Source organism: Aplysia californica, unplaced genomic scaffold, assembly GCF_000002075.1.
Source record: "Aplysia californica isolate F4 #8 unplaced genomic scaffold, AplCal3.0 scaffold00114, whole genome shotgun sequence".
Taxonomy (NCBI): Eukaryota; Metazoa; Mollusca; class Gastropoda; order Aplysiida; family Aplysiidae; genus Aplysia; species Aplysia californica.
The window spans coordinates 1,486,194-1,507,814 of record NW_004797384.1 but is presented as its reverse complement, the minus strand read 5'-3'; the positions used below and the strand labels follow the sequence as shown (position 1 = coordinate 1,507,814).

The following is a 21,621-nucleotide window of genomic DNA, read 5'->3' as shown; positions in this document are numbered from 1 at the left end:
GTCCCCGTTCACCTCCAATCACCCCCCCCCCCCCCCCTTTCCCCCTTCTTTTACACTCTTCTTCTCGATCACTTTCTCTATTTCTCTCTGTCTCTCTCAGTCTCTTTGCTTCTCTCTGTTTCTCTCTCTCTCTTTTTTTCCCTCTCTGCCCCCACCCCTTTTTTTCTGTCTCTCACTCACCCTGTTATAAACCTTTCCAATTGTATATGATATTGTTTCTGTTTACGGCTAGATACGACCTTATAAAATGGCTAATGCAACTAGATCAGCTGGGGTCTTGAGACAGAGACTGGCAAGTAGACGCGTGTCTGCCCGAACTAAAAGAGACGTAAGTGGGGAAAATATAAATTTGCTGAAGGCGATTTTCTTGGTCTGGTTCCCCCAGACACCCAGGGGAGAGAAGATTGTAAAAGCTGGCACAGACAAAGAGAGTAAGAGAGGAAGAGAGAAAGAGAGAAATAGAGACAGAGAGAAAAAGAGAAAGAGAGAAGGAGAGACACGCGTTTTTTTTGGTTTTGATTTGTAATTACTTGAGAAATATGGAGGGAGATTTAAGGGAACAGTTTCACGCCGATAAGATAAGATAAGATAAGATAAGATAAGATAAGATAAGATAAGATAAGATAAGATAAGATAAGATAAGATAAGATAAGATAAGATGAGATACGATGAGATAAGATGAGATAAGATGAGATAAGATGAGATAAGATGAGATAAGATGAGATAAGATGAGATAAGATGAGATAAGATGAGATAAGATAAGATAATGTGATACGTCTGAGTTTGGACCCAAATCCTGTCTTTTTTAAAACTTAATAATTATCAGCGGTACTAAGAAAGTCCTATTGTATAGCTGTTCCAGCTTCAGCGATACACAGCGTTGGAGATGGGCAACTGTATGACTTAAAGTGGAAGAGTGTTTTTTTTCCACCTTCTTCTTCTTCTCCTTCTTCTTCTTCTTCTTCTTCTTCTTCTTCTTCTTCTTCTTCTTCTTCTTCTCTTGTTTCTCTGGTTCTTCTTCTTGTTGTTGTTTTTCTACTAGCTCTTTTCTAATTATTTTTCGTTGTAATATTCTACAAAATGGGTAGTAGGGTAAACCCATTCTGTCTTGTCTTTCTTGAAACGATACAGAGATATTATTCTTCCTTTTAAGGGATGTTTTAATCCTTTCAATTTTCCAAAGGGCAATTCGAAACTAAAACAAATCTTCAATACATTCTGGTGTAGGGAATAATTAATGCTAAATTGAAAGATTTACGTCATTGCACTGACTTCTGTTACTTATGACGTCATAATTTTTAATTGTATTGTCTCATAATTCTCGTCTTGTGCCTCTTTGGTCCAGCTTTCAGACTGAATTTTGCAACATTTTTGATTGACACATCTTGTGAAAAATTTCAAGAAGAAGAAGAAGAAGAAGAAGAAGAAGAAGAAGAAGAAGAAGAAGAAGAAAAAGAAGAAGAAGAAGAAGAAGAAGAAGAAGAAGAAGAAGAAGAAGAAGAAGAAGAAGAAGAAGAAGAAGAAGAAGAAGAAGAAGAAGAAGAAGAAGAATTTGTTAAAAATTGTAATGATGAAAATATTATGATCAATAATTACTTTTAATTTAGTTCATTTACCTCACTGTCAGTATGTGATGGCTCTATACGTTTGGCAGAAAGCATCACAGGAACAAAATACTCTTCTTTATCAGTACAAAAAGTGCATGGACAAAAATAGTTTTTCACTGTTCCTCCCGCCTCCCCTCTCTCTTTCTCTCTCTCTCTCTCTCTCTCTCTCTCTCTCTCTCTCTCTCTCTCTCTCTCTCTCTCTCTCTCTCTCGTTCTCTCGTTCTCTCACTCTTTCACTGACTTTCTCTCTCTCTCCTCTTCCTTTCTCTCTCTCTCTCTCTCTCTCTCTCTCTCTCTCTCTCTCTCTCTCTTTCTCTTTGTAACGGGTTCCTCTTTGCTATGGCTAGAGCACTCACATGATATGATAATATTTCGAGAGATAATTTGGTACTCTATCTATACTAGAATCGATTTCTTGATAATTAGCCCCTTGACCTGGCTCATTTTGAGTCCCTCTGGTATCTGATTATGAAATGTCCATTGTTATGTCCTTTTCTTTGACGCATTTTACACTACACACCGCGTTGTCTCTTAGTCGCCACTAAAGAAGCCCCCCAGGCGAAAGGTTCAGCCGGTTTGATAAACAAAGTTTTTCGTTCATATTCTCGAACCAAAAAATTATCGTCTCTCCCTCCCTGCTTTGTTTTTATCTGATGATGATGACTAGAAAGATGTAGATAGATAGATAGAAATATAGACAGATAGATAGATAGATAGATAGATAGATAGATAGATAGATAGATAGATAGATAGATAGCCACTGATCTCTTTGTTGTTAATTGCAAGACAAATAGTAGCAGGTAAATATGGTGAAGTTGGATAAGAGGCGGTACTCGTTTATAATACTGGGGTGGTATCGTTAATTAGTTCCCCAAAGATGTGAAATTTCATGTCTGATACGGTAAGATGATAATTAAGGAAATAAATCAACATAATGCTTGCAAGCTGATTACATTCTCTGAGCCAAACAGGAAAATTTCTACTGGAGAAAGATAATTAATAATGTTTCATTTCTTCTTTTAAGAAATTGTACACCTACATTAGCTTTATTTTCGTTTCCTTTTTGCTTTCTTCAACATTTAGTTTATGAATTTCTACAAACAAAAAAATTTCTTGAGCAAATGCAATCGATAACACAGATGAAGAAACTGCAACGATATAATTTATTTATTTATTTTTTAAAAAAAATTTTGTGTGTGGGGGGGGGGGTGAAACGGGTAAGCGGAAAGTCTATTTTGTTCGCAGATTGTGAACATGACAACATCCTTTTAAAAGACTCAGAAAAATGGAGGACCGGGGAATAACGACTGTATTTTTCTCCTCCCCTCGGAAGAAACAACCAAAAACAACAACAACAACAACAACAATAACACAACAACATCAACAACAACAACAAAACAAAACAAAAACAAAACAAAACAAAACAACAAACCTCCTCCTCCCCCCCCCCCCCCCCCCCCTCCGCAAAAAACCCCAATAAAACAAAATCAACCAAACAGGAGAAAAAAATACAACTGCGGAATAGCGACTGTGCTTATTTAATACCTCGTCATGATGCGATGGTATTGGTTATACACAATAATATAGTATCGAGAAATAGGTTGGAGCGCAAAATCCCTTGGAAGTTTGGCTGGCGCGCAGGATTGTTTGCCTGTAGAACCTTAAAAATAATTATCGTAGCTAAAAACTTAATTTTTATTTTAGGAATCAGCATAATATCAAAATAAGCAAAGTGACTCGCCTGGAACATGTTTCGATACCATAATATTGAAACTTACGCAAACTTTGATTTTAAACTGTCCCTTTTGAATCTGAAGTCAGGTATTAAGGTCACCCACTGTGTTGTGCATCTGACGTCAAAGCTTACGTAATCTGCATAGTCACTGTAGAGCGTAGGGTATGGGGGAAGTTGGTCGACAAACACTGTTATTCTCTTCTTTGAGACCTAATAAAATTGTTTTACTATATTAGTGCTATGTTGGCCTTCTATCTGTGTATTCATATTTCTTAACTAAAAGTATTATTACGACCCACCCACCCCCCTGAAAAAAAGGGGAAAAAAGAGAAAAAAAATGTAATTTAATATTTGAGATCATTATGCTTACCTGAGGTTTAAGACATTATGATATTCATTTGTATTTCCCTGAAAATGGGAATAAAAATTAAAATTAAATGAGATATTTCCTCAATTATTTTGGCGAGCATACATATAACCAACAAAGCAAAACAAGTAAACGGTGGACAGCAAAAGAAACACTTAAAAGATAATACAAAAGTAAATTTTTTTATTTCGTACCTTATCTAATACCCAAGATAAAATTAAAACCCAACCACGTTAATCTCAGTCATTGTTTTTCTTTCCTTTTCTAATAAATTATCCAAGACTGAAAAATACACCGCGGCAAAGTTGGTCATTCACACATTTTCTAATAATTTACCCTAAACAGAAATCCCACCAGAACTAATTGTTTATAAAACTGGAGGAGGCATTTAAAAAGCACATTTTTTTCAATGGAGCAGTAAATAATAATAAATAGCATTTGCATAGCACATGTCCCCACTCGAAAGCAAGCTCTATGTGCTTTACACTATATACAAAATTTGCCATTCTTTACCCTTTTAAAAAAAACATTTTTCCCAAGACTGAAAAAAGAACGATCCATCAACATATGACTCTTTATCTTCTCTTATGATATTGTATCCAAGAAATAAAAATAAATAAATAAATAAAACCAACCCGCCATAACAAACACCTATTGTTTTTTTCTTTACCTTTTCCCAATAATATACCCAAGAAAGAAACAAGAACACCGCAATAGAGTAATTTTATGCCAATTATTACCTTGTCTTATAATTTACCAAAGACAGAAAAAAGAACACCACAACAATATATATCCTTCTCTTATCTTTCTTAAAAATTTACCCTGGACAGAAAAAACAACAACATAACAAAACAGCACCATTCTGTATTTACCTTTCCTTTTCTAACAATTTACCTCAGACAGAAAAAAAAACCCAACATAACAAAGCAGTTCGGCTTTCCTTACCTTTCCTAATGCTTCACAGGAAGAAAGAATGAAAGAAAAAAAGCACCGGTCTGGAATTCAAATCCGCTAACAAGCAGCCCAGCTCATTATCATATGAGCGTCGACAATGTCAGCGACAGTATTTGTAGACCCAGTCAGTCGTGTTGTTGGCGTATGTACCAACCAACGATATCGTCATGTCTGCCACCCACATGAGAAACAGTTCGCCCTCTCTGTTCTGTTACATATTTGAGGCATCGTGAAATCAGGAGCTCGTCAACAAATTGAAATCAAAGAAACTGGTGTTTTTCTGGCCGTCCAGCAGTTTTGTTCTAATTTTCTTTTATTGACTCTTCACCTTATACGTTCATTTAAAAACACATTTCTGTAAGGATCTTACTGAAAAACATTGATTAAAAGCACAAAAATTGTAAGTTTGTACGTTTCAAGGCCTCTCTAGATATGGAAGTTACGAACCTTTGGCGGCCATTTTCTCGCAAATTTTACCTCTGAAACCAGGCGACCCTCAGCTCCCTCCATTGCAAATATCTCGACTTCTATTCAACATAGATGGATATCTTCTTTTACCAAAAGCAAGCCAAATGAACAGGCTTTAAGATGATACCAATAACCTCATATGTCCCAAAATTGACGAACGCCTGATTCCACCACAACGTGCCACATGATTCGCTAGCAGACGCCACACACAGTAACTAGACAAGACGCCTAGCCTCGTTACCAGCGCGGTTGCCAAAGAATTCACATGGTCTTAATGACTTTCTAGAACTTATTATAAAAGTGATGTTCATTTCTTCGTCTGTTGTACGTGCAAGACAAGAATTGGATTTCCATGTAATGAAGTCTATTCTATCGCTTTATCCGCCCCTCTTTTTCTTTTTCTTTTTCTTTCTTTTTTTACTGGGGCACCCCATGCATCCCATTCTACGAGCGTGCTGGCTATAACAAATAGGGTGGAAAAAGCCACCCCCTCAATTATTTTGGCTAGGGCAAAAAAAACCCCAGCGCAATCGACAGTCAACGGCTTCACCAAAGTTTTCAAACATTTTGATGGCATTCTCTCTTCATTATTGGAAGATCGTAGATGTGTAGACGTTTTACGTGACTCCTCCATCGACACAGTTTGAACAATTTAGGAGGCGGGCTACTTCGACTCAATCTGCCACGGCTGACTAGGGTTAAGAAAGATACATCATCCCGTCTGAGAGACGAAGAAAATTAAATAGTGAAGGGCTCCCCACTGACTCACGTCTTTTGCATGCGGCTGCGACGCTCCCTACCTTTACACATACAGACGTCGCTTTTGATTAAAGAGAAAATCTGTTGATGTCAATGACTTGCCATGTTATAACTGGCTTTCGGCAATGAGGAAAATCAAACAATACGGCATTTTCAGTCTGATAGGAATTAATTTTGAGTTTTGCCCGGGTGGCGGTTGAAGTCCACTCTTATCGATTTTAGAACCACCATGAGATTTTTAACGTGCGTACCTTGCACATGAGACCTCCAATATTTTTTTACCTTATCCGAGAAGGCTAGCTATTAGATCATACCTTCCCTAAAATCAAGGGTGTCGCTGAAAGAGAGCAGTAAGAAGGAGCCAAGGAGTGTTAGTAGAATGAGTCAGGAGCCCAGAGCAGGAGGAGGGGAGGGGGGCATAAAATGTAAATTAAAGCAGATGACAGAAAAACAAGTGAAATCCGTAATTAACTACTTCACAGCGGCTGGAACGCCGTCGTTAAAAATAATTTTTTTTAAAGTAAGCCCTACTACCCCATCCCCCCCCCCTCTCCCCTCAACCCCGAAAACAAACAAACAAACAAACAAAAAAAGAAAACAAACAAACAAACAAACAAACAAAACAAACAAAGAAAACAAACAAAAAAGCAAACAAACAAACAAAGAAAACAAACAAAGAAAGAAAACAAACAAGCAAACAAACAAAACAAAACAACCCCCCCCCCAAAAAAAAAAATGCGTATCGTAAGCCAGCTGTTAAGGTGTCCTCAGCAAAAAAAAATTGTTTTTTGAAAAAAAAAAAGTATAATTTTACATTCGTGTACCGCAGCCCCGTTGCCCGTTCTATCGATTGTATGAGCTCGAGAGATATTTTGCCAAAAAACAAAGTTCAAAAGATACAAAAGTAAGAAAAGATATATCATCACCATCATCATCATCATCAACAACAACAACAGACATCGGCGATCACAGTTCTCCTGTCATTCCTCTGCTTGGATACTATCAACAAAAGCTACTTTTTTCCTGATTTTTCCCCTTCATTCATCAGTTCAGGCTCTCCAGTAAGTTGTTTTTGGGTCTACCCTAGCCTCGTTTACCTTCGATTTTGCGTGGGAGATTTAGCAATAATAATATAAGTCTACACACACAAAAAAAACCCGGAACAGTTGGATTAAAAATGTATAACTTATTTCATGGCAAGAACATGTATCCTTCCGTGCTTAGAACAGTTTACCAGCGTTCTGACGGTATAAAACAGGTGCTACTTGCTGATAAGGGGCGTTAAACCTTTACCATTTCACCATTTTGCAGGTGCTACTAACCTTGCAATGATCTCAACGGCTACCATGCCTGGAGAATTGGTGGTCGTCCCTCCCATCGAAACGTCCGTTTGTTCACCCATGACAGTCCGCGTCCGCGTCAGTGGTAAACCCTCAGATCTGAGGACAAAGGAATCTTGTAACCACCATGCGAGGCATCGTAGTGAAACCAGGCGCTCGTCCAAATAATAGACACGAAGAAACTACTAATTATGATGTACCAAAGTGAAGCCAGGCGCTCGTCAAAATAACAGAAACGTGGAAACTACCAATCAGTTTTTCCTTCAGAATTTATTTTTGATTTTTTTTTTTGATTAACATCTTTTATGTCCATTAAAAACATATTTCTGTGTGGACATTACTTTAAAATGTTGATGAAAGGAAAACAAATAAGATAAATGTGCAGTTTCCACCGACTTTCAAGCAATGGAAAATACCAGAATTACGAGGCTGTTTTCTCATTAATTTTTAATGTGACACCAGCCTGCCACCACCCCCTTCAATCGCAAATTCAACACTTCTGTTCAAGATAGTCGAGCAAGTTTGTAATCAAAAGCAAGTCAAATGAACAAGCTTTTCGTTAATACCTATAACTCCATTTGCCCAAAAATTGACGAGCGCCTGATTCCCCTTTCTCTCGACGCATGTGACTTTATTAAACAATAAAAAAGCCTGGTGTTCTTTTCAGGTACATTCGAATCAGAGGTAACTTCCACCTGTCCAATACTATTACCTGTACTAACAACAACTTCAGTTTTGTCCACATGTTTTAGTTGAATTTTAGTTTTATTGTTGATGTTGCTGTTGTTGTTGTTGTTGTTGTTGTTGTTGTTGTTGTTGTTGTTGTTGTTGTAGTGGTGGTGGTGGTTATTGATGATGATGATGATGATGATGATGATGATGATGATGATGATGATGATGATGATGATGATGATGATGATGTTTTGGTGGTGATGGTGGTGGTTGTGTTTTTTTTTTAAATTATGAAGCTTTTCACAACTTGCTTCTAACCAAAGTGTTTTTGTTGATTTTTTTTCTTTCCCTTCGGGGGGCGGGGGGGGGGGGGTGGTTTTCATACAACCCAAGTCGTCCATATGTCTTACACTACCATTTTTCTCCACGACAAAGGATATCCGTATATGATAACTTAGACTGCAGTTCATGTACGTGCTACGCCATCCGTTTTATTTTCAGTATTCTTAACAGTTTTACAGCACTTGCAACACCACGCACAATAAGGTCAAATAAATGTCCAAGATTACAGGTTTTACAAGAGAGTAATAATAATAATATATAAAGAAAAGAAGGAGAAGATTGACTGATTGATTGAGTAGGTGTTTTACGGTACTATCGACCTAATTTTAGTCATTTAAGTGCCAACAGGTTTCACCGCAAAAAATCAGACGTGTTTTAGTAAGATTTTTTCGGAGCTCGCAACCGCACACTGTCACACTATTCTCATTATGCTAAAAGGACGGAGAGACATTTATGAACATTTTTGTAAATATGGTAAAGACCTATTTACATTTGTTATACAATATTGATTTCAGTGTATGCATATATACACTGACAACGATAACTATATACATGTATTTTTATATCCTATTAGATAGTCCTATTTCTTTAACATAACTTAACATTTTTCTAGGGTCAACAATGTCAAAAAGAGTTTTGACATCTTTACACTTAAAATATTTCTTACGCACATCATTAAATTCAACACATTCCGTTAGGATGTGCCGAACTGTGAAGTATGTGTTGCACGCCACGCAAAAAGGAGCTTCCTCTCCTTCGAGTAAATGTTTGTGCGTGACGTGCGTGTGCCCTATCTTTAATCTCGTATAAATAACGTTTTCTCTTCGTAGGAGAGACAGGGGTTTCCTCGGCGCAAGTTTCGGGTGAATGTTATGGAGTTTGTTGTGTATTTGTTGATTCCAAATTTGGGACCAGGAGGATGTGATGTGTTCTTTTACTTTCGGTTTCATGTCAGAGAAAGGGATTTTACTATTTTTGTTTTCTGGTAGTTTTAGAAATTCTTGTTCAAATTGGTCAATGGCTTCGTTGCCACCAATGCCCACATGGCTTGGAAACCAAACTATTGTAATAGTTTTTCCAGACTGATGTAGAAAATGCAGTTTAAATATAAGTTTTAAAATTCTGTTGTCGGAGGTGTCAGAGCGCTCTAAAGATTTAAGAAAAGAGAGAGAGAGAGAGAGAGAGAGAGAGAGGGAGAGAGAGAGAGAGAGAAAGAGAGAGAGAGAGAGAGAGAGAGAGAGAGAGAGAGAGAGAGAGAGAGAGAGTCTGAAAGGATTAGGAAAGTAGACTTGGTTGATTGATCTATTATATTTAAGGCCATTTCAAGAGCTGTAGCCTCAGCAGTGTAGACTGAGGCTTCTAGGTGGAGTTTTCTTAAGCTTAAGCTGTGTGGCGATGCAAGGGCAGGAGCTCCTACTGAGGAGTCATTTTTGGATCCATCTGTAAAGAGTTTCTCTTCAGGGTATCTATATATTAGCTGTTTGTATGAGTTTAGGTATGCAGTTTTGTCATGTCTGTAAACTTTTTGTGTGTTTTTCAAGACTGGTATCTATGTTTGGTTTGGTTAAATGCCATGGAGGTATGCTGGACATGGCAAAGGGCTCGATTATGTCTTTAGAAAAATCAATGTCTTGGAGATCGTTCTGGATTTTTATTCCGACAGGCCTTACTTTATTCCCAAAGGGGGATAGAGTTTTTAGATCTTCGGAAAGGCCAAAGAAACATTTGTGGGATGGGTTTTGGAGTACTGAGCTAAGTTTCAAAGTGTACTGCAAAGAGAGTTTTTTCCTTCTAAGTTCTAAAGATGGTTCGTGAGCTTCTGCCTGTAAACTTTCTACTGGTGAAGTACGGAAAGCGCCTAGGGCAAGGCGAAGGCCTTGGTTCTGAACAGGGTCTACAATTTTAAGGTTAGACTTTCCAGCTGATCCATAAACAGGACTGGCATAGTCCAGCCTGGAACGAACAAGGGAACGGTAAAGTTTAAGAAGTATTTCAGTATCTCCTCCCCATTCGGGATTGGACAATACTCTTAAGGAATGGCGAGCACTCTGACACCTCGTCTTTAGGTCTTTCAAGTGTGGCAGGAAAGAAAGTTTATTGTCGAATATTACGCCCAGGAAACGAGCTTGTTTTTAACAGGTATTTTCTCCCCAAACAAATATAATATTAAGTCTTGCCGTTGCACACACTTGTGCGACAGACAAAAATGTACAAAGTTTGTTTTTGCTGGAGAAAATTTAGACCCGAGCCCGTTTGTCCAAGTTTCCAGTTTATGGAGTTGAAGCTGAAGCTGACATTCAATGTGATCTATTTTGGATTTTGATTTATAGCAGATCAAGAAGTCGTCAACATAAAGTGAGCAGTCAATATTGTTTTGAAGGGTTTTTGAGATGGAATTGATTTTGATTTCGAAAAGAACAGGTAATAAGATGCTTCCTCGGGGGACTCCTTCTTCTCGGGTGTGTAAATTTGATAGGGTTGAACCTACTTTTACTTGAAAAGATCGATCTTTCAAAAGGTTTCGCATAAATTCGGGAAGATTTCCACGTAAGCCCAAGTCATGCAGGTCTTTTAAAATACCATGTTTCCATGTGGTGTCGAAAGCTTTTTCTAAGTCGAAAAAAAAAATAGCAACAAGGTGCTCTTTCCGAATGAAAGCTTCCCGAATGAAAGTTGCAAGACGGACGAGATGGTCAATAGTAGAGTGATTTTTGCGAAAACCGCATTGGAAATTGGATAAGGAGTTTGAGGTTTCGAGAAACCACATTAGACGTTTGTTAATAAGTTTTTCCATAAGTTTGCAGAAACAGTTTGTAAGTGCTATGGGACGGTAGTTTGAGGGGTTAGAGCGATCTTTTCCTGGTTTTGGGATTGGTATATAATAGTGGCAAGACGCCAACTGTTTGGAAATTGTTGAGAAAGCCAGAGTTCGTTGTAACTATTAAGGAGTAATAGGAGTGTTTCGTCTGGGAGATGTTTGATGATTTCGTTGTGTATTTGATCAGGGCCTGGAGCTGTGTTTGATAGTTCTGCAATGTTACATTTTAGTTCATCAAGAGAAAAGCTGCAGTTATAGTTTTATTCAATTGAAGAGGTAAAACAAACAGTTGTCTTTTCAGAAGCCATTTTCACTTTTTTGAATTCCGGGTTGTGATTTTGGGTAGAAGAATGTCCGAAGAGGATTGGTGCTATACAGTCAGCTACTGTTTTTTCTGTCTCTGCGAAGGAGTTATTTGGTTTTAAGATGTGTTTGATTGTGTCTCTTTTAGTACCTTTTAATTTCTTTATTAACTTCCAGACTTTGTGCAATGGTGTGTTGTCTTTTTTATTTTAGAGACATAATTGCGAAACGATGTTTTTGACCGTTCTGATTATTCTGCGTTCTTGGGCTCGTGCAATTTTGAAATTTGTGAGGTCTTCGTTTGTTTTAGAGTTGATGAACTTCCTGAGAGCTGATTTTTTTTGCCGCAACAGCTTTTTTGGCAGTCTTCAGTGAACCAACATTTATTTTTTCGGGGTTTGGTGGATAATTTTGGTGTGTGTCTTTGAACGATTTCGAGAAAGGTTTCATGAAATCGATCAAAAGTTTATGTTTGAGATGGGTTGAGTTTCGGGAGACATTCCATGTGAAACCCATCCCAGTCCACTCTTTTAACCCTCTAGTGCCCAGGTATAGAAATCATTGACAGAAAAATTTCATTTTCACAGAACATGTTCAAAAGGAAGTACAATAACCAAATTTGAACGTTTCTTTCATCTAAGACTTGTATTTATAAAGTTACAGACTGTGCCAATATGGCACATTGGGCATTTGGGTATTATGTACCAGATATGTCACACTGGGTAGCGTTGAACAAATTTATCATGTTTTTCTAGGGTGGAATTCTTCAAAACAGTTTCGCTCCTTGTTGAGACAGATGAACCAGGCACTTACTTACACATGATGTAGGTCTTTGAGTCACATCTGGTGCGTTTGCATCGTTGCCGGTCGGCGTGGAGAGGAAGATGATCCTCGCGATCGAGCCGTGTGACAGTTGGGGGCTTCTCTCGAGTGCTAGATCGTGAGAGAAACTGAGGACTCCCAGCTGCAGGTCGTTCCGGACAACCTTTCGACGGTAATCGACTGATGGAAGTCACATAGCTTGACTCGGGACTGCTGAAGCATCCTGTAGTGACGACGATATCTCAGCCAACTGGTGACTACCACCATGTTGTTTGTGTCGTAGAACTAATAAAAGTACCAATTTCGAGTCTTGACTTTTGCTTTGTACAGAGCGGTGAGACAATCAAGTAAATCTACTTCTCCCATGTGTTTTTTGTACGTGAGAATTACAGCAGAGTAATTCACTGCAGTTTTTTCCTTCAATTTTTTGTCCCATCTGGTAAGATTCTCAACAGATTCTGGTCCAAAATATGACGAAATGACATCAACTTTCATGTCGTACCATCGAACGACGACGATATTTGGAGTCAGCATCCACTAGACTCAGCCTTCAACTGTTAACCTTGCAAGCGGTTTTCACGGACGGTTCCCACATATAGCAGTCCTTTCTCCTTCAGCTGTTTCACCAAGTTTACGCTCGAAAAGTGGTTGTCGGCAAACATTTTGTAATTCTTTCCATCCTCCAAGTTCTTCACCATGTCCATGACAACATCACCTCCCATGCCTAGTTCAGTTCTACGAGTATGAGCTCCATTTGAACCTTGATACACATCAAAGTCCGCAACAAGCCCACAGCTTGAAACCCGATGTGTGGGGTATTTTCCGAACGTATTGTTTCAGACTACACCGACCGTTGAAAGATACCATAATTTCATGAAGACACTGATGCTTAGACGGAATAATCTTATTGAAATCGGATTTTAGATCATTGATCCACGGACGGAGTTTCTATACACGATCATTGCTTGTGCTGTCATCATGAGTCTCATTGCTGACAAAATGCAATCGTTCTAAGAAAAAAATTAAGTACCGGTAGTGTGTGTTTCCCAGTTTGTACAAATACACTTGTATAGAGAAAAATAACTTTATGAACCCTTACATACAGTCTAAAGGCTGTTTACTGTATGTATTTACACTGAAATGAAGTCAATCTGCTTTTTTTATTTTTCCAGTCAACTTGACCTTTTTGACATTTTACAATGAAACAGGACTATGTGATAAAAATCAGGACTCAAATGCCCAATGTTCCACATTTGGCACACAAAAACGTCCAGGGCTGCCCAGTGTGCCATATTTAGACCATACTTAAAAACAGCCCCATAAATCAAAATTTAAATGTTGAACATGGAATTTGATGGTGATAATATCTAAATCTACTTTGTTTCAAAACATATATTAGGAAAATTTGACAAAATTATGTACCTGACGGTTGATGGTGATAGATTAAAGAAGAGGGGTGCTGTTGTCTGTTTCACGCACAGGTGGTGGTATAAAACAGGAAGTTGAAAGGGGAAATTATTGCAGAATAAAATCCCCCAAGGGCACTCAGAGGATGATTCTCCAGTTACCTATCTCATGAATTTACCGAACATAACAAAAACTAATTATTGATTCCCCTGAAGCTGGTGATTTGACATGTGCCAGATATGTGTGGAATGTCTGGAATTAGGTTGATGGGGAAGTGGTCAGATCCGTGTGGATCGTCCAGCACCGACCACTGAAAGTCTGGAATTAGATCTGGATCACATAGGGTTAAATCTATGGATGAAATGTTTAAGTTATTTGAATTTTGAATTGTTGGGGAAGTGTCGTTAAAAATACTAGTATTCGTTTTTGTTAAGAAATCTTCTATGAATTTACCTTTAGTGTCAATTAGTTTATTTACCCAAAGAGGGCTATGGGCATTAAAATCTCCCAACATGATGAAGGGTTGTGGGAGCTGTTCTCTGAGGTTTATTAGTTCTCTTAAAGATAGATGATAATTTGGAGGGATGTATATTGAACAGGTAGTTATAGGACGGTGTAGGGTGACTCTGGCTGCAACTGCCTGAAGTGTAGTGTTTATTTGTATTTGTCTGTGTAGTGTTTAGTTATTTATTAAAATGGAGTTGTCCCCAGAGGTGATTTGGTTGTCGGTGTATATTTGGTTGTAAGTTTGATAGTTTTTTAATGTGAATGTGGGTGTTGGCAATTTGGTTTCTTGTCAGATAACATTTAGGGTGTGCGAGGTCAAAAGATAGGATAGTTCTGTGTGGTTTTCCATGCAAACCGCGAATGTTCCACTGAAGAACTGCCATTTTTGTTTATTTTGAGGGCACGGGTTCAGTATATTATTATTTGTTTTTGGTCGTAGGTGACCGTTGCCTCTGTTTTGTTCTGCTGCGGTCACGGTGGACCGCAGCTTTTTTTGAAGGAGAGTGTGGAAGGGGAGGAGGACCGGAGTCCCGGATGCGGTAGAGGAGGGGGAGCGGGTGCTGGGAGTGGGGGGGGGGGGGCTTTATTGGATGAAGGGCGACGGGATGGAGGTTGATGTGGGCGAGGTGAGGGAGATGGAGGTTGAAGCAATGAGGGTGTAGGATGTGATGATGTCTGTGAGGATGATGATGGTGAGGATGTTGTGAGTGAAGATGATGATGAGGGTGATGATGAGAATGATGAGGGTGAGGATGATGTGGGGGGAGGGATGAAGAAAATGGCTGAGAGGGTGATGAGGAAGAGGGGGTATGGGGAGATGGCGGATGAAGAGTGGGTGAGGTAGGAGGGGAGGAAGTGGACTCCATATCCCCCTCCGTCTCCAGACTGGAGCATTGTTTATTGCAGATGTTCTGTCTTCTATGTGTCTGAAGGACCTTTCGGGTTGGGTTTACTGACCCTGGAACTGTCTTCAGGACTCCTGAATATGTTTTTACTGTATTCTTCGGTGTCGATCCTTTTGGGTAAAGCATTGCTCTTGCTTGGGCGAACGTTCCGCCGTACTGGGCCCTATGTGTTAGGATGGCTTTCTCCGGACACCACTTCGGACTCTCCGTCGAAGATGCAAAGTGACCCCCCTGTCGACAATTTGGACAGCAGGGATCTGCAGAGCAGGTTTCCCCAGAGTGTCCTTCCTTGCCGCAACGAGGACACGCTGCACCACGACGACAGTGCAGCTGTGTGTGTCCGAAGCGCTGACAGTTGAAACAGCGCATCAGTTTCGGTATATATGGTTTTATTTCTAGTTCTAGGTATACGATGTCTAATTTTGTTGGTGGTGTGGGTGTGTTGAAAGTAAGGATCCACGTGTTGGTATAGATTTCCTTGCCATCTCGCCGCACTTTGATACGACGAGCATGGACAATTCTATCGACCTCCTGAACCATCCCTTCTTCCGTACAGCCGCAGAGCTCTCGGCTTTTGATGACACATTTGGATGTGTTCAGACTTCTGTGAGGTTGAACACATTCAGGGATGCCACCAAACAAGGTGCAGGCCAACAGTCTGTCTGAAAGAGGAGAGACCAGGACCGCAGATGGTCGTTTCTATGTGCAATTGACACTTTTTGAAAATAGATACACTGTGCAGTGGGGATTATATCAAATACAAACAGTTGCTGTACATTGAAGGGTTAGTGTATTTAGATATCTTGGTTAATAGCCGTAGTAGTGACATCTCAATGAAATCATGGAAGTATCACCGTATGCTCATACATTGATGGATTACGTCTCTTTCGTTTTTCCTTCTATTACAGGAGGAATAATACCTCCAGCAAGTAACAACAACGAACAAACAAACAAGCTAACTAGTTATACACCAGACAATGAAGTCAGCAAGTACAGACAAATATTAAATTATGTGATTGACATAAAGAACATTTATGAATTTTATAATATTCTTACACCCGACCGAAACATTCGATACATTCCATCCACCTTTTATATGTAATTGGTTCTACCCCCCCCCCCCCCCGTTTTTTTCCTGTCCCCACCGAACTTGGAGAATTTAAGTTCTGCTGATTAAGTGTAGATTATTTGAGGCAGAGAACAGAACAGTTGAAACTGCCAAACAAACAAACAGGCACTGCTATAGAGATGAAGGATACTCCTACTGAGAATGCAGAGGTGAAAGAGTCTAACTTCCAGCACCTTCATAAATGAAGTCGTGCACTTTTTGAAAGAAAAACACAAGTAAACAGCCTGTTTTCTAATCAGTTCCAGACTTGCTCACGCATTTACCAAACCTGGAGAGAGCAAAATCATAGCACGCGAAACGAGATGCCATAGAAAGATTGTAAATAAGACATCTTCCTTCATTCACTTACAGCGCTTACGAAATAAGGCCACTTTCATTTCTGACTATTTTTCTTTCTGGTTGCGCCGAAGACTACTCTTATCGATTTTGGACCCCCAAGGGATCCTTAACGTGCGCAACTTGCACACAGGACCTCCGAGATTTTTCGCCTTTGCCCGAGAAGGCTAGGTGTAGATCTTTCCTACCAGAAGATCAGAGGTTTGGCTGAAAGACAACAGTAAGAAGGAGCCAATGAGAAGCAGTGGTAAGGCTACAGAAAAAGGCAGGAGCCCAGAGGAGGAGACATAGGAGGTGAGGGGGTGGGGTCAGAAAGTGGAGACGAAAGGAGATGACAGAACGAATCCAAAATCTTCTTTATCGCTTTTAAAAAAAAAGATTCTTCTCATCGCCACGACCAAAGCCACCCTGACTCTCCGTTCGTCCATGTTGAACTGAGCAGTAGGGTTAAATGTAGCTCATGTGGCTACCGCACAAAAGTAAGAGACACTTTCTGCGCAGAATTTACTGCGAGACAATTGTAGCTGGTCTGTCAAGTCCCATTATAAGTGCGACAAAAACATGTCTTGTTGACGCACACTCCGACATAATTTTTCCAGACTAGTTTTCTACATAGAAGATGTTGACCCGTGATCAGATAGTAGAAAAGTGACATAAAGGGGGGTTCATTACCCACTTTAATTACAGTTTGACCCCGAGGTTGGTATTGTGCCATGTCTCTAAAGATATGTCGTGATGGACAAGTTTAGGTTTGTTCTTTAAGACTGACAGGAGAAAGAGAAAGAAAGAGAATTGGGATGGGGGGGGGGGGGGTTGAGAGAAAGAGGAACACACAGACAGAGAGACAGACAGACAGACAGACAGACAGACAGACAGAGAAAGAGATGCCGGGGGGGAATAGGGGCAAAGATAAACAGAGAGAGAGAGGAGGAGAGAGAGAGAGGGAGAGAGAGAAAGAGAGAAAGAGAGAGAGAGAGAGAGAAAGAGAGAGAGAGAGAGAGAGAGAGAGAGAGAGAGAGAGAGAGAGAGAGAAGCATACAGTGTAAGAAGCCGATTAAACGCTAAAACACTAACAAACTGACACGTTTTTTGCTGTCTATATATAAATATCCAGGTACTCATTCCCAATCCTGGGGGAAGTGAGGAAAATTCCTGTTTAGTACTTTGCAAGAGTAAAAACGTTGTTGAGTAATTGTGAAAATTACTATGACGGAACACAGAACATAAGATTCTGTCGGATTCTGTTTAGATTGTCAGAATCATTAATCGTTACATTAAAATGTACAAAGGTTTAGATTCATTTTAAATGAAAGTATGGCTATTTATTTTTCTCTTTTAAGCAAATCAGTAAAGCCAATTGGATCCTATCGTATACCCCGTGACTGTAAGAAACTAGCGGTCGGCGAGCTTTCGTGACATTAACACCTTTATTGCTGAGTCATCTCTGTCTGCGTTTGCACAGAAAAGATACCGTGATGTTTCAAGTTATTTAAGGATGGAAATCACAAATTTCCCCTCATTTTTAGAATGAGCGAATGCGCAAGATGTAGTTTCAATTCATCTATGGACCAAAGGCAAAAAGAAACCCCCAATTTTTTTTAAAGGAAAAAAAGGGATAGGACTAGTTTTAAAGAACACAAGAGAGTGAATACGAGCACACCGCAGTAAAGTGATGAACGATATGAACGTGTAAAGGTAGAATTTAATTCCGGGCCCCAATTCTAGGCACTTTGAAGGCACACACTCTGATCAAGCGGCAATGCTTCATCAAGACCGTTAAACTTGAGAAGGCAAGCAACAGCATACATACTGGGAAACATGCACATTCGTCTTTCTGATTTTTGTATAGTGCTTCTGAATGCGTCTGATGGTTGCTTTTAGTCTGTTTATGAAAAGACATAATAACTAGTTATTATTTTTGTCTTTCTTCTGGTAAGTGTTTTACGGCGCTCTCAACTCCATGAGGTCATATGAGCGCGCGGGACACATCTACTATTTTCAGTTGGTAGGAAGTTTTGAATTTTGTCCGGGTGGCGGCCAAAGCCTATTCTTATCGATTTTAGACCACCAAGAGATCTTTAAAGTGCGCAACCTGCTCACGGGACCTCCGAGATTTTTCGCCCTTGTCCGAGAAGGCTAGGTGTAGATCTTTCCTACCAGAAGATCAGGGGTGGGGCTGAAAGACAGCAGTAAGAAGGAGCCAAGGAGTAGCAGTAGAAAGGCTGCAGAAAGAGTCAGGTACCCAGAGGAGGGGGCAAAGGAGGTGATTTGGTGGGGGGGGGGGAGGCAGAAAGCGGAAACGAAAGCAGACGACAGAACATTGCTAGAGAGCAGGAAAGGAGATGAAAGGAGACAATTTTAGAGAAGAAACTTTTTCGGTCGCTACCCGGATTCGAACCCGGGATCTTTGAAAGAGCGGTGAACATCTTAACCTCTAGGCCGCGAGAGCCGCCGTTTTCGTCTTTTAAACTTTCAAGAAAAAAAAAGTAGAAAGCGTCGGTCCCACATAACGTCACTGCGACAAAAATGGCGTCATGGAGATAGCTGACCCACGCTATCTCCCTACCTGAGAATTACAAAGTTTTATGTGACATTTTAGGTCGTTTTTGGGTTACTAAGACCATGAGATCAGAAACAAAATGTTATATCTGCTCAATCAAAAACGTAATATTATTAGGAGTCGTTATTAAAGTATTCAAAGAATTACATTTAAAAAAGCTTGACATGTCGTGAAACGCACACATTTTAATTTTAAATTTCTCAAGGCTAAGTACTGAGCAGATAGAACTTTGTAATTTTAAGTTAGCGAAATGGCACCTCATAGATCTTTGACCCATGATATCAGTTGGAAGGGCTGGATTGTTTTACTTCCAGAGCATAGTAATGAAACTACACTTTGACGACGCCAAGATCCTTTAGTTACATATCTGAAGCCAATGATGACACTTTGGGCTTTTTGTTCATCTTTTGTCAGTTCACTCCTTTTCTGTTGCCCTATTTTTGGCTTCTGTCTGTTGCTTCTTTGCTACCTTTTCTTCAGAAAAGTTTCTACTTTTTCTTCTGCTACCTCTGTTTTCGAGGTCGCCGGAAAGAGCAACGCTTTGTCTATCTCTTATCTTTAAACATGGGCAGCCCATTTCCGTCTGTGTGCTTTTCTGAATTTCTCCATGTCTGTAGCCTGGTTTGTTTCCGTAAATCAGTCTGGCGGATTTTTATCTTTAAGTTTTACTTGAAGACATGATCTTTTCTAAGCCATTTTAATGGGTCTTCTTGTAGCCCGGCACTTTGTCATGGGACAGGTTCCACATTTCAGGAAAGCTGTTGGGTTCACGCATTGATTTCAAACTTGTCTGTTGAAATGTTATTGAAGTTTCTGTTTTGCAACTAGATAATTCCCTACAAACAAACAAAACAAACAAATAAACAAACAAACAAACACACACACACACACAAACGTGCATATATATACATATATACCTGTTTATAATATACAATGTATATAGGGACTGATAGATAGATAGATAGATAGATAGATAGATAGATAGATAGATAGATAGATAGATGGGCAGGTAGAAAGATAGAGAATATAAAGAAAAACATTATAGACTATATATTTTATATACGTTAACATAAAAGCTACTTTCAAGATATTTTTTCAGTTCCTGTTGTTCCAGAAACGTGACTTTAGAATAATAGCAATCACTTTCAGCTACACCGCAGTCTTGTTTATAAACACACTTAATTTAATGACTTTTTGAGTTACTAAAACCATGAGGTGAAGAATTCTTGGTTGAAGCAAATTGCAGACGACAGTTTATGACGAAATATACGAAATCGACAGGCAAAGTTCATTTGACACACACAGCTGAAAAAAAGGAAAATATGTAAGAACAGGCAAGTTTGATGGAAAGAGAGACAGAGGCAGACAGAGGAAAAGGATACTGGACAGGTTGACAACATGGCTTGGAACAGCAAGAACAACAAGTCACCGGATGATGATGAAAACCTTGTGGTCAGAAACTAAATAAATGTTCTATCTGTTCTATCAAAATCGTAACATTGTTCTGAGTAGTTATCAAGACATTCAAAGAATTGCATTAATAAAAGCTTTACCATGTCGGGAAACCCAAACTTTTTAACTTCAATTTTTTTAAAATCTAGGAACTGAGCAGATAGAAAAGTATAATTCTAGGGTAGTGAGACGTGGCCACTATGTCCTTACTTACAAATTGGTGGTTCTGTTTTTCCAACCCTCTATATAAATATGACCCAAAGGGTAGTGTCCTCAATATAAGTAGTCCTTTCCGTTGTTTTTCAGCGCTCGTTGATGGCGGATACAATAGGTCCTTGAGGGAAGAAAATAGCTTTTATACATTTTTTGGACTGGCTTAATAATTTAGAAACTTACGTTTTCATTTATTTTATTTTGTTTTGCTTTTGTTTGGTTTAGGGTTTCTTTGTTTTGTTTCTGTTTTTGTTTCAGTTTTTGTTTCGTTTTCCAAAAACGTTTTCTGTTCTTCTGTGATACATTTTGTGGGGTTTATTTTGTCTTATTATGCTCAGTTGTTGCTGTTGGTTGTTATTGCTGTTGTTTGATTTGTAGATTTTCCCCCCTCAAATGTATTTCTTTTAATGTTTGATTTTTATATGTTTTATTCTTTTCCCTCCTTTATCGGGGGAGGGGGAGGGGGGGAACTTAATGCTAAAGCATTGCTGACGTCTGTCGGACCACCAGTTTGTTTGCCAGGGTGAACCCAGTAGAAAATTCAGGTGTCGGTACACTCAAATGTCTCGCAACTCCGTGGTGCTTCGGAACCTTAATGTCCCCTCCACTGACTGTGTCACCTGTATATGTGCGTCAGAGGTGGGGATCTCCACAGAGAAGAGAAACACAAAGAACAAAGAATAAACCCCAAAATAGTTCATAGCTAAACACGAAAGCTATGTCGGGATCAGAACGTCATCTTATACTTGTTTCGTCTCGTGTTGCTTAATTCTCTCTGTTGGTTTTTGTTGGGTTTTCTTTTTTGGGAATGGGTGGGGGTTGGGGATATCAAAATAAGGAAGAGGGGTGGGATATAAAAAAATGGAGAGCAGGATATGAAAATGGGGGAGAGGGGGCATTGGGCATGGAATATGAAAAAGGTGGA

The 21,621-nt window shown here is 39.3% G+C and overlaps 1 protein-coding gene across 1 annotated transcript in view; it reads right to left on the bottom strand.

Annotated features, from left to right (window-relative positions):
• Positions 1 to 21,621, bottom strand: part of LOC101849122 — a 145,993-nt gene that overhangs the window by 8,777 nt on the left and 115,595 nt on the right. The window contains exon 3 of the mRNA XM_005095837.2: positions 7,213 to 7,329. Coding sequence (XP_005095894.2) covers positions 7,213 to 7,329 — 117 coding nt within the window. The remainder of the gene's footprint in view (positions 1 to 7,212; positions 7,330 to 21,621) is intronic.